Below are 14,185 nucleotides of genomic sequence, written 5' to 3' on the forward strand. Positions count from 1 at the left end.
TTTTTACTACAACTCCCATCATCCATAGCTAGCAGGACCAGTGGTCAGGGATGATGGGAATTGTAGTCAAATAAACAGCTGGACACCCAAGTTTGGGAAACCCTGGTTTAAAGCAAATTTATAGCACTTTTAACAGTCATGACTCCCACACCAAAGAATCCTGGCAACTGTAGTTTACCCCTCACAGAGCTGCACTTTGCAGCACCCTTCACAAACCACAGTTCCCAGGATTCCTAGTGGGAAGCCATGTGCTTCAAATGTGTCATGTGGATATCATCCAAATGGACAGAGGTAATAAAACGAAACAGAGAGCAAAACAAAGCCAGCCACATTACAACTCTTGGCAGCAAAGGAAAAAAACTCCTCCAAAGGCTGCTAGAAAATAAAGGTATTGACAAATAAGGGGACTAATCAGGACAGCCAAGGTAGGGCGTTCCATAATTTGAGCAGTGCAACTCAATGGACTCTTCCTCATGATGTGGTTATCCAAACCTCCACTGGCAACAGGACATAGTGAGGCCTCTGATGAAAATCACAGTGGGTGGGCAGGCTCACATGGAAGGCTGAAATTCTTCAACTGTCTGGTCAAAATCCCTTACTTAGGGTCCCCAAGTGCTTGACAGCCAAGCTGATTGTTGGGTGCCCATTGGGGAAGTGCAAAGGGTGTTTTGTAAGCCACTCAGAGCTGCTGTTTTAAACTTCTGATGTCCTTGATTTAAAGAGGGAATGTGGGGAAGCTTTGCAAAGGACTTTAAGGGCAAGAGCAAGCGCTGGAAACAAGCAGGTAGGCAGAGAAGACTGAACACAACTGGAGTTAATAGGCTCAAAAACGCAAGTCTAGCTGCTGCATTTGGCACCGGCCGAAGTTTCTGAACACTTCAGCAGCCCAGCAAAGTGTGTGCTGCAGTCATTGTCCAGAAGCACCCAAGACCACAAGCTTGGTTTTTCAAGGAAACTGCTATCCCGTCCAGTAAAGGTATGTATTTAATCTTGGATTGGCTTTCCTACTGATCCAGAAGTGCCTCTGTCTTGTCTGGCTTAAAGTATCAACTCATTAGCCCACATTCAGCCCACCACTGCTCTCAAGTTGCAGTTCAGGATCTCCACACCCTCTCTGGACAGAAGGAAGGAAATGCAAGTTAGAGATGGGTGTCCGCAGCATACTACAGACACCAGATAACCTCCTAGCTGTTTCATGCGAGTGTGAAATAACGCAGGGGACACACTGGAGTCCTTTGTGATGTAGGGCAGAGGCCAAGGAATTAAACACGAATCCCTAAACGCCATGTTCAGCAACTGACTTGCAGGATAAGACTACAGCCACTGCTAAACAGCGCCTCCCATCCCAAAGGGATGGTCAATGGTATTAAAAGCTTGTTGCAAGGTCCAACTGGCCTGCAGTCCCCTTATCCAGTTCACAGCACAGGTAATCCACTAGTGTAATAGATATTTCAGTGCCAAAACCATACTGCAAAGGATAAAGATCGTACGTTGAGCACTTTGCCCAAGTAGCATAAATAGGAAACCAGCAGGTAATCGCCTAGGATGGTGGGATCTGATGAAGGCTCCTTTGATAATGCCTTACAACTCCTTCCTTCAGTCCATACGGTACTTCACCATTCTTTACAACCTGCCCCATCCAACTGCCCTGCCCTGCTTTGGCTGCCTTAAGGAGTCAGGATGGGCAAGGGCCAAGAGGACAGATGATCAGCCTAACACCTCCAAGCACCTCGTCCACATCCTCAGGCTGAAGGAGCTAAAACATACCTATTAAAACAGGATGAGCAGGTAACAGCATAAGAAGTGCCCTTGCTGGATCAGATCAAAGGCCTATCTAACTCCACCTCCAGTGCCTCACAGCAGCCAACCACATGCCTATGTGAAACCTGCAAAAAAGTTATGAATGCAACAGCAGTACCAGATGACAGCAGGGATAGCTCAGTCTGGAGAGCATGAGACTCTTAATCCCAGGGTCGTGGGTTTGAACCCCATGCTGGGCAAACGATTCCTGCATTGACTAGATGACTCTAGAAGGTTCCTTCCAACTCTACAGTTCGATGATTCTACCAAGGCTTCCGTAGACTTCACAATGAGAACGGGATCTATTCTGAAACGAACACAAATGACTTTATCAGCAAGGTGCCTTGCAAACTAACTGGTTGCTCTAGGCCAGCACAGTGCCCTTTCCCCCCTCAGAATACTTTACCCCTTGGAACAGCTCTGCTAGATGACAACCCATTGATAGGAAGATGGCAGAGAAAGTTAATGGCAAACAATAGGTGCTAGCTGAGGGATGGACAACCTGTGACTTCCAGATGCTGCTAGACTCCAGCTCCCATCACTTCTGGTCATGGGCTGGTAGAGGCTGATGAAAGATGTCCTACAACATCTAGAGAGCTACAGGTTCCACATACCTATGTTTTGTTGGATTTGTGATGTGTCTTCCAAGATCTACTCAGCAGATTCAATGTCCTGAACTCAGAAAAAAACCGAGCATTCAGTAGAATCAAATGGGTAAGCTTTCCCATGGCCTCTACTACTTCAAGATGCAGGTGGGTATTTGCAAATTTGAATTCTTCCCAGTGGGGGCAGATAACTCCTTCTACATAGGAAACGATTCAGCCCAGCTTCCTTGAGATATATTTCCCTGCATGCAAGGAGCTTTCCCCCAGAAAACTTGTCCATGGCAGAAGCATTCAAACAAACCACCCCTACACAAAGCCAGAAGTGGCAGAGTCCCAGGAAAAGAACCCGGTTCTGCTCAGAGAATAAAACCGAGCCAAGAGGAAGAAGCTCCTATCATTTCAGGTGGGGAAGGGGACATGGGCAGACGGCTTCTGCTGAGCCCACCAGCTGAGAGTGAGTGAGTGTTCAGTGATGTAAATGGCAGGAGCAGGAAAGGGGAGGTTGCCAAGGGTGATTATGACCTTCCTCCCCTGCACTGTGATGCTCAATGGCACTTCCTGGGGGTGGCATGCATGGCTTGGGGTCCTTGGCACCCAGCTGCCTAGAGCGAGACAGCAGTGGGAACATCAACATCCACAGCTGCTGTTGTTAATCGGGAGCGAGAGTGAGCACTACTTGAGGCACCATGGTAAGGAAGGCAGGGGAGCTTCCTGCACATGGAAGGGACCAAGGGGAGAGAAGGTTTCCTCTGCTTCAGAACTATTGAAAGGGTAGAAGATCAAGGCAGTCTGACAATACAGGATTGATGTGGTGTAGATGTCAGGGTGTAGATCAGGGTTAGGGAACCGCCAAATCCTGCTGGGCTTTTAAGTCCATCCCTGACCATTGGCCCTGGTGGCTGGGACTGGTGGGTGTTAGAAGTCTAAGAACATCAGGAACGCCACAGGTTTCCCTTCCCTGATCTACACCCTGACATTTTATCCACCATCACATCAGTTCTGTGATGGCAAGGTTGATGCTGCAGCAGCCAGCTGTTCCAGGCCAGCAGCTGAATGACTGGATTGCATTTGTATCCCACCCTTTTCTCCAAGGTGCCAAGGAGAAGCCCACAAGCAGGATCGGAGCGCAATAGCACTCCTGACTCATGTTTCCCAGAAACTAGTACAGTGGTACCTCGGGTTAAGAACTTAAATCGTTCCAGAGGTCTGTTCTTAGCCTGAAACTGTTCTTAACCTGAAGCACCACTTTAGCTAATGGGGCTCCTGCTGCCGCCATGCCACCGCTGCGCGATTTCTGTTCTCAACCCGAAGCAAAGTTCTTAACCCAAGGTACTATTTCTGGGTTAGCGGAGTATGTAACCTGAAGCGTCTGTAACCTGAAGCGTCTGTAACCCGAGGGAGCACTGTATAAGACCTCTGACATTGGGGATAGAAAATAGCCAGCATGTCTAGGAGCCACTGATAGCTTTATCCTACCTGAATTTATCTAACATTTTTAAGGCATCATAGTTGGTAGCTATCACAACATCTAGTGAGTTCCATAGTTTAACCATGTTCTTTTTTTTCCATTAATTGAATTCTTTATTAAACATATTTTACAAAATTATACAGCAATATATTACAATTTGTATCCCATCCCATACCGCAGAAAAATTAAAAATATATTTTTTAAAAAAGACCTGAAATAGATTTCCTATTGTTCTAAAAAACAAAAACTAAATTACACTTGTTCTCTTTTACAGTATCCTATTAATATATTATTTTCTTAAATCTTTTTGATAACAAAAAAAGGAAAAATAAATAAATAAAAACATTAAGTTTACATATATTGTCTGTACAATGCAAGACTCATTCAAGATTTGCCAGGAGGTTTTTGCTGTCACAGTAGTTTTTCAGGTACTCCTTGAATATAATCCATTCTTGGTTTACCTTTTGCATCATGTTCTACTATGATGATAAATGAGAGAGAGCTGTCAAATATTGGTTAAGCTTTCTTTTTTTTTTTAATAAGTTTTATTAGTTTTCATCCAATTATACATTTTATCCCGAATACAACAAATTATGACTGTTTTGGACTTCCTTCAGCGTCTCTGACAATCATCCATATTTATACCTTTAATACACATTCCCTTCTTTCGTATTTCGTATCAATATACGAAAGAATATTGGTTAAGCTTTCAATCCCTCTCTGTTTTATTCAGACATTGCCAGCTGGTGTTGACTGAAGCTTTCCCCTTGATTTTATTTATGCCAATTGTCAGCAATGCACACTGTAGCAAAAAAATGCCAACCACATAATTCTAATGGCATCTGAACTGGTCCAGAAAAAGATATTGGGGTTCAATATTGTTGTTTATCTATTATATATATATATATATATATATATATATATTGAAAACATCAATAAAAATTACCTAAAAGTTAAAAGTGAGGAATAGCTTTATGTGCAGCAGCTGTGAAAAAGGTTAATTCCATGTTAGAGATCATAAGGATAAGGAAAGCAACTGAAAATAAAACTGCCAATATAGCAACAATATTGCTATACAAATCAATGGTACAACCACATTTGGAATACTGTGTACAGTTCTGATCACCACCCCTCCAAAAGGAGAATGTAGAAGGGAAATGTTAGGAAAGGGCCACCAAAGTGATCAATGGGATGGAGTAGATTCCCTATGAAGAAAGGCTACAGTGTTTGGAGCTTTTCATTTAGAGAAAAGGTGACTAAGGGCGGATTTACACACAGGAATAAAAACACTATAAAGAAGTCAGAAATTAAATCGTTTATAACAAAAGAGGGGGGAAAACCTATGTAAAAATCACATAGAAAATTTGTTTGCTCTCTGGCGCCATCTGGTGTTGCATGTTTATAACACTTTCAAAATGTTGTTTTTTGACTAATGAAGCTGAGTCCTAAGTAAGGGATATAACAGAGGTATAAAAATTGCATGGTATGGAGAAAATGCATAGAAAGATGGTTCCCCCCCCCACGTCTCATAAAACCAGAACTTGGGTTATCTACTGCATTTTGAACCAGCTGAAGTTTCCAAATCATCTTCAAGGGCAGCCCTGTGTAAAGAACGTTGCAATAACCCAATCTGGAAATTACAAGAGCATGCAATACAGTGGCCAGGTCATTTCTGTCCAAAAGGAACTAGAGCTGGAAAAGGGCACTCCAAGCCATGGAGGCCACTCCAGCGATGGTATTGAACCTAAAAGCACCCCCAAGCTGAGGACCTGCTCCTTCCAGGGGACTGCAAAGCTGTGTTGGACAGGCTGTCTCCCCACCTCCTTGACCTGAGAACTTGGAACACACAGTACCTCCGTCTTTTCAGGATTCAGCCTCTATTTATTAGCTCACATCCAGTCCATCACTGCCTCCAAGCACCAGGCTAACACCTCAATCGCCTCTCCAAATTCAGATGGGACAGATAGAGGAAGAGAGGTGACTCATAGGGTCCCGTCCAACTCTACAGTTCTTTGATTCTAAGACAATCCTGGTCCCGCGGTCCCAGCAGTGCCAAGCAACTAGTTCTAGCTACCATTTTAATTTGACTAAGTGCTTCAGAGTGACTCTGCAGCAGGGTCATTGTGGGAAATCAAACTTAAAAAAATAAATAAATCTTTCCAAGCATATGCATGAAACTACTTACAGGGTAGGGACATGGGTGGCGCTGTGGGTTAAACCACAGAGCCTAGAACTTGCCGATCAGAAGGTTGGCGGTTCAAATCCCCACGACGGGGTGAGCTCCCATTGCTCGGTCCCAGCTCCTGCCAACTTAGCAGTTCGAAAGCACGTCAAAGTGCAAGTAGATAAATAGGTACCACTCCGGTGGGAAGGTAAATGGCGTTTCCATGCGCTGCTCTCATTCGACAGAAGCGGCTTAGTCATGCTGGCCACATGACCCGGAAGCTGTACGTCGGCTCCCTCGGCCAATAAAGCGAGATGAGTGCCGCAACCCCAGAGTCGGTCACAACTGGACCTAATGGTCAGGGGTCCCTTTACCTTTACTTACTTACAGGGTGCAAAAAGGAATGCACCTGTCCCAAAGAGTCTGTGTCGTGTCTTCTGACTTCACCCTGTTCTCCATTCTGTAGCGTGAGTGCATCTCCATTCACGTTGGCCAGGCTGGAGTTCAGATCGGCAATGCATGCTGGGAACTCTTCTGCCTGGAGCATGGAATTCAGCCAGATGGCACCTTCGCTGAAAAGAACCATCCCAATAATGACGACTCCTTTGCTACGTTCTTCAGAGAGACTGGCAATGGGAAGCATGTGCCGCGAGCTATCATGGTGGACTTGGAGCAAACTGTAGTCGGTGAGTTAAGGCTGTTTCAGGTCGCATGAAATGCTTGTGAGATCATATAGTGGCTCAGGGGGCCACATTTCCTCAATGGGCCTCAGGTTTCCAAATCCCAGGATATGCCTTAGGTGGGATAACCATTAATAGATGAATCTTCCGTTCCATGTGTGTAGTCAAGCCCTACTGAATTGTTCAGCTGTAGGACGTGGGTGGAGCTGTGGGTTAAACCACAGAGCCTAGGACTTGCCGATCAGAAGGTTGGCGGTTCGAATCCCCGCGACGGGGTGAGCTCCTGTTGCTCGGTCCCTGCTCCTGCCCACCTAGCAGTTTGAAAGCACCTCAAAGTGCAAGTAGATAAATAGGTACCGCTCCGGTGGGAAGGTAAACGGCGTTTCCGTGTGGTGCTCTGGTTTGCCAGAAGCGGCTTAGTCATGCTGGCCACATGACCCGGAAGCTGTACGCCGGCTCCCTCAGCCAGTAAAGCGAGATGAGCACCGCAACCCCAGAGTCGGCCACGACTGGAACTAATGGTCAGGGGTCCCTTTACGTTTACCTTTAAGAAAACAAAAGTTGTTTTCTAATGGTATGAAGAATCAAGCTATTCAACTCTTTAAAACCACAGCTTTCTATGCAATGCCCCAGCTAATAGATACTTCGGAACCTGTAGCCCAGCAGATGTTGTTGGACCATCTCAGCATCTCTGACCTTTGACCATGCTAGCTGGGGCTGATGGGAGTTGGAGTGCAACAGGTTCCTCACCACTTAATTGAAATACCAGGCCATGGTTTTCTATCTAGATTCAGAGTTCAGTTGCCTTGTATTAAAATTCAGCTCCTTTTGGAAGGCCTTACGCTTCCTTTCCCCTTTCACAGATGAAGTGCGGGCTGGCACCTACCGTCAGCTTTTCCACCCAGAACAGCTGATCACTGGCAAGGAAGATGCAGCTAATAACTACGCCCGTGGTCACTACACCATCGGGAAGGACAGGATTGAGCTAGCACTGGATCGCATTCGAAAACTGGTAAGGCACAGTGGAACTGAAAGCATGTTTTGGTAGGCTACAATGTTATATTGAATGGCACTTCAAAGAGACCAGAAATGCATTGGCTGGGTCCCTGGAGAACCTGAGGACCAAACAAAAGAAGTTCCCCCTTTGGTCCACCTGAGTCAAACTCCACCCATCAGATATCTCTTTTAATTAGGAGACTGTCATAGCTATAATTTACTTGTTCATTCTAATGATTATGTTTATGTAAGTCAATATATCGTCTTATTTTACAATAGATATTTACCGTATGCCAATCAGTAGATTTATTGATTGAGATCTATGGGTATAGGACAATATACATATTTAACAAAAATTAAAATAAAATAAATACACAGAGAGAGACATGCACACAGAAACGCACTCATGCATATGTATGGACACATACACCATCCATCCCTTTCTCCTAGCCACTTTCTGATTGGTTGAGAAAGGATGTGGAGAGGCCAGTTTGTACCACACTAAGCAGACACCTGGGTGTTTCTTTAATTCAGATGGAGAAACACTAGTTTTATAGAATGACTAGATAAAATGGAGGGCCCTTTAATACAAGGATGGGGAAGCAGTGTTGAGGTAGGACATGGATCCTAATATCACATTTAGTGAGGTAGTGAGGTAGGACATGGATCCTAATATCACATTTAGTGAGGTAGTGAGGTAGGACATGGATCCTAATATCACATTTGCCAATTGCATGGAAAGAGAAATAAAGTTTCCATCCTCTCCTAATGTTTTCGGTGCTGAATCTCCACCCCTCTGTCTGCCTACTTAAACAGACTAAAATACTTTTCACAATGTACAGTCCTTCCTGGACTCTAACATTTCAGAACTCAGGAGGGGTATCTTATTTACGCAGGCTCATTGGTGAAATAAAAAAGCTCTCTGCATGTGTGAGGAAAGCACCTAAATGATGATTCCCTTTACAGGCTGACACCTGTGCAGGGCTACAAGGATTCCTGATTTTCCACAGCTTCGGAGGAGGCACAGGTTCTGGCTTTACCTCCCTGCTGATGGAGCGCCTGTCTGTGGACTATGGCAAGAAGTCCAAACTGGAGTTTGCCATCTACCCAGCGCCCCAGGTTTCCACTGCGGTGGTGGAGCCCTACAATTCTATCCTGACCACCCACACCACCTTGGAGCATTCCGACTGCGCCTTCATGGTGGACAACGAGGCCATCTACGACATCTGCCGCCGCAATCTGGACATTGAGCGCCCCACGTACACCAACCTGAACCGCCTCATCAGCCAGATTGTCTCCTCCATCACCGCTTCCCTGCGTTTCGATGGCGCCCTCAACGTGGACTTGACTGAGTTCCAGACCAACCTGGTGCCTTACCCTCGCATCCACTTCCCCTTGGTGACCTACGCGCCCATCATCTCCTCCGAGAGGGCTTACCATGAGCAGCTCTCCGTGGCCGAAATCACCAGCTCCTGCTTTGAACCCAACAACCAGATGGTGAAATGCGACCCCCGCCATGGGAAGTACATGGCCTGCTGCATGCTCTACCGAGGTGATGTGGTGCCCAAAGACGTCAACGTAGCCATTGCTGCCATCAAGACCAAGAGGACAATCCAGTTTGTGGACTGGTGCCCAACTGGCTTTAAGGTGAGGAGAGATTCATATTGGCATGAAGTCTGGGTCCCAATGCAATCATTAAGGTTTATCAAGAGAGGAATCTGTGGAAAAGATTCAGAAAATGGCTTTTTCTGAACATCTGAAGCTTTTTACTTTAGAAAAAAAGCAGATACGGGGAGACATGTAGTGTGGAGAAAGGGGACGCCATAGGAATTGCTGGTGAACATACCTGTGGTTTGGTGATTCCAGGAAAAGTCACACTCCATCCCATTCCCTATTGATATTTCCCGTATAAAATAGAACTGCCTTGCAAACTATTTCACCATAGGTAAAGGTAAAGGGACCCCTGACCGTTCGGTCCAGTCGCGTATGACTGGGGTTGTGGCGCTCATCTCGCTTTACTGGCCAAGGGAGCCAGCATACAGCTTCTGCGTCACGTGGCCAGCATGACTAAGCCGCTTCTGGCAAACCAGAGCAGTGCATGGAAATACCATTTACATTCCCACCAGAGCGGTACCTATTTATCTACTTGCACTGTGTGCTTTCAAACTGCTAGGTTGGCAGGAGCTGGGACCGAGCAACGGGAGCTCACCCTGTTGTGGGGATTTGAACCGCTGACCTTCTGATCTGCAAGCCCTAGGCTCTGTGGTTTAACCCACAGCGCCACCTGTTCACCATAGAGTTGCCAACAAATAGATGGACATCACTTAGTTCCCGTAGAGAATTATGATGGAAGGTATCAGTCTTTACCAGAACTACAGGCAGTATGTCACCTCATTCTTATTCTACCTCTATGGTTCCAATTTAGAGATGGTTGCTTGAACTGATACCATTTATGTATGTGTCTATATGCTTGCTTTCTCCCCTTTCCTTCTAATCCTACCAGGTTGGCATTAATTACCAGCCGCCAACTGTAACCCCTGGAGGAGATCTGGCCCAAGTCCAGCGCGCTGTCTGCATGCTCAGCAACACCACTGCCATTGCTGAAGCCTGGGCAAGGCTAAATCACAAGTTCGACCTGATGTTTGCCAAGAGAGCGTTTGTGCACTGGTATGTTGGTGAAGGCATGGAAGAAGGGGAATTTGTAGAAGCTCGAGAGGACCTGTCTGCCCTGGAGAAGGACTATGAGGAAGTGGCAACTGACTCGTTTGAGTCGGTACTCGACAGCGAGGAAATCTAACAGTTTGCTCCTCTGTGCACCACAATGTCTCTTGTCTGTTTCTTCCCTTCCTTTGGGCCTTTGTAGACTTTGGGGGAGAAATTTCCCTTGGGGGTTCCGTGTGGAGGCTCATGAAAAGTTTCCAATGGGTCGGACTTTATTCAGTAACGCATTACAGGACAGAGTTAAAAGAGTTTGCGAGAGCTTTCTTTTAGAAAACACTATATACGAAGAATATGTTGTCTTAGCTGTTTCACCCTCTGGCCAACCACTTTCACTCCACCATGTTTTCACCCAACCACAGCCGTTGAAATGCAACATTACCCAACCAGTTTCTTTTACTCTACATGCAGAGCCCTCCTTGTACCTTATGCAGAGTTGTTTTTCACTCTAACAGTCAGTGTTAAGTTTCTCCTAACTGGTTCCTACCAGTTTTGTGGTCAGGCCACACTTTTGCATACATGATGACAGACATTCCTTTTGCAGGCATTCCACGTCAACCTTTAACACAAGCCTGTGTAATGTGGGCAGCCAGCATCATAATACAAGCCTACAGTGAGTCTTGAAATGAGTGAGCTGAAGAAAACTGGGCAGGGATTCAGCCTGTGTGAGATCAGCCTCCCCTGGCCAAAGGAGAGAATTGGGAGGCAGCCAAGGAAACCTCCTCCAATTGGGTGCCAGAGCAGGTCAGGTGACTCCTATAAAAGCTTCCACATCAGGAGCAACTAGGAGACCTGGGCTGCATATACACCATACATTTAAAGCATATGACTCCCCACAAAGGATCCTGGGAACTGTAGTTGATTAAAGGTGCTGATGGAAAATGTAGCTCTGTGAAAGGTAAACTGCAGTTCCCAGGATTCTTTTTTGGGTGGTGGTGGGGTGGGGGGGTGGGGAGTGGAGCCATGTGGTTTAATTGTGTTTTAAATGTATGGTGTGTGTCTAACCCTGATTTTGTTGAAGACAAACCACTTTCTGAGTTCTGCTCTCAGCTGTACGGTGGTACCTCGGGTTACATACGCTTCAGGTTACATACGCTTCAGGTTACAGACTCCGCTAACCCAGAAATAGTACCTTGGGTTAAAAACTTTGCTTCAGGATGAGAACAGAAATCGTGCTCCGGCGGCGAAGCAGCAGCGGGAGGTCCCATTAGCTAAAGTGGTACCTCAGGTTAAGAACAGTTTCAGGTTAAGAATGGACCCCCGGAACGAATTAAGTACTTAACTCGAGGGTCTGGCAGATGGGGTCTGTCAGCCTGGCCTCCTGGCTAAAGCACAATCCACCAGGAAATTATTCAGCACAGGTCAGTTTAAATAAGTAGGAGCCATTCAAGAGCAGCAGAACTGGTTCCATGTTTCTAGGGCCCCTTGGGCACAAGCTATCAGAGAACTCCTTGCTTTCCTCCTGGCACCTCATTCCTTCTTGGCCTCACTCCTTTAAAACGAAGCAAGTCTTAAGCAATATGGCAACCCCAATTGTCAAAGGAAAACTATAAGAAATGTTGAACTTTTGAAATGATGATTGTTAAGTTGTGGGTGAACATATCAGGCGACACAGCGATTCTTCAAACAGCTCTTGTTTATTCAGAGGCCAGAACGGAACTGAGTGAAGGGCTCAGTCAGCCTGCTTATATAGAGCTCCAGTACAACGTTACTGTAGCAACTTTCTAAAACTATCCAATCACTGAACGTCACTTTCGATCCTTCATTTGCATAAAAACTATCCAATCACTGAACGTCACTTTCGATCCTTCATTTGCATAATTATCTACAGTATCCCCCTGCTGGCCCAGGGTGAGAACTTCAGTACATAATAATGATTGCCATTTCATCATAATTGAATGGAGACACCGCTGCCCCACATTTCTAGTTAAGCCCTGGGTCTCTACTGTAATCTCACTTCAGACTTCATTTTGGAGATTAAAAACGTAACCTTTTTGTATAGGCAAAGTACATAAATAAATGATTTTTTTGCTATTGTAGCAATAGCCATAAGAATGTAAAAAGACGGATCAGGCCAGAGGCCCACCTCATCCCACATCCTGTTCTCACAGTGGCCAACCAGATGAGCCAATGGGAAGCCTGCAAGCAGGACCCAGGTGTCACAGCACTTTTGATTCCCCGCAAATGGTATCCAGGGGCAAATTGCCTTTGATAGTGGAGGCTGAAAAAGCCATCACAGCTAGTAGGCACCGAGAGCCTTATTTGTTTAAGAAATGTGAATTCTGTAGCATTTCAAACAACAAATTCATATATAAAATGTAAAAGTATAAGCCAAATACTGCACACATTCTAAAAGATTGCAATTTTAAGACTGCAATTTGCTGGAACCTGTCTTTGCATGCAGGAGAATTCCCTAACTCACTGAGGGTTTGAGACCCATTCAGCTATAATAACATATAATAAACAGAAGGCAGCGAATTATTCATGGAGAAATTCATTTACTCCAAATTTACTCCAAATGTCAGATAAAGTTTTCCATTTTTGAACTGTTGCATGACATGATCATTTGTCTTAATTTCTTCATTTACTCCATTGAACAAAGAAAGCAAAACCCTGATAATCTTCTTTATTTCTGCAAAAGTCTTTAACCAAAATTGCTGCACTCCCACCACAAATGGAAATAGGTACCCTTGTTCCCGCATTCCCTCCGACACAAAGGAGAGGAGGTGGAAGTTATATGGGGAAGCTTTATTGGAGTACAGTGGTACCTCAGGTTACATACACTTCAGGTTACATACGCTTCAGGTTACAGACTCCGCTAACTCAGAAATAGTACCTCGGGTTAAGAACTTTGCTTCAGGATGAGAACAGAAATCATGCTCTGGCAGCACGGCAGCAGCAGGAGGCCCCATTAGCTAAAGTGGTGCTTCAGGTTAAGAACAGTTTCAGGTTAAGAATGGACCTCCGGAACAAATTAAGTACTTAACCTGAGGTACCACTGTATAAATACTATATGTGGTGCATTTTTAAAGCCAATTTGCATTTACTAGCAGAGAAATTTTCCAGAAGCATTTGGAAAGAGGTACCATATTTATCGGGACGCAGGTGGCGCTGTGGGTAAAACCTCAGTGCCTAGGACTTGCTGATCGTATGGTCGGCGGTTCGAATCCCCGCGGCGGGGTGAGCTCCCGTCTTTCGGTCCCAGCTCCTGCCCACCTAGCAGTTCGAAAGCACCCCTAAGTGCAAGTAGATAAATAGGTACCGCTTTATAGCGGGAAGGTAAACGGCGTTTCCGTGTGCTGCGCTGGTGCTGGCTCGCCAGAGCAGCTTCGTCACGCTGGCCACGTGACTCGGAAGTGTCTTCGGACAGCGCTGGCTCCCAGCCTCTTAAGTGAGATGAGTGCACAACCCTAGAGTCGGACACGACTGGCCCGTACGGACAGGGGTACCTTTTACCATATTTATATGCTTATGCTAGAAGCCTTCAAGCCGAGATGGATCAGCTGAGTGCTTAGATTTCAATGAGGTCATAGATATGGCTGGCAGAAGAGAAACCTGGTGGAATGGAGAGAACCAGTCAGTAGCAGGAGGAGACAATTGGCACTTGCTTCACCAGCCACTTCCCAATTAACACCCATTGTTCACTCCCCATTACCAAGGGGCTAAACTGAATTTGAGACACATCTCCTAACCTCATGGGCTTCTACAGAAACTGGGAGAAACTAACCTATCATGGGGACTCCCAGCAGAAGAA

At 45.7% G+C, this 14,185-nt stretch overlaps 1 protein-coding gene across 1 annotated transcript; it reads left to right on the forward strand.

Moving 5' to 3' along the window:
• Positions 1-2,370: 2,370 nt before the first annotated feature.
• LOC128421901 (tubulin alpha-4 chain-like) lies at positions 2,371-10,605 on the forward strand. The gene is made up of 5 exons (XM_053405224.1): positions 2,371-3,094; positions 6,504-6,723; positions 7,581-7,729; positions 8,680-9,360; positions 10,217-10,605. Exons 1-5 carry the CDS (start codon positions 3,092-3,094, stop codon positions 10,508-10,510), a joined length of 1,347 nt encoding a protein of 448 aa, XP_053261199.1. The 5' UTR covers positions 2,371-3,091; the 3' UTR covers positions 10,511-10,605.
• Positions 10,606-14,185: the final 3,580 nt, after the last annotated feature.

Source organism: Podarcis raffonei, chromosome 10 (genome assembly GCF_027172205.1).
Source record: "Podarcis raffonei isolate rPodRaf1 chromosome 10, rPodRaf1.pri, whole genome shotgun sequence".
Classification (NCBI taxonomy): domain Eukaryota; kingdom Metazoa; phylum Chordata; class Lepidosauria; order Squamata; family Lacertidae; genus Podarcis; species Podarcis raffonei.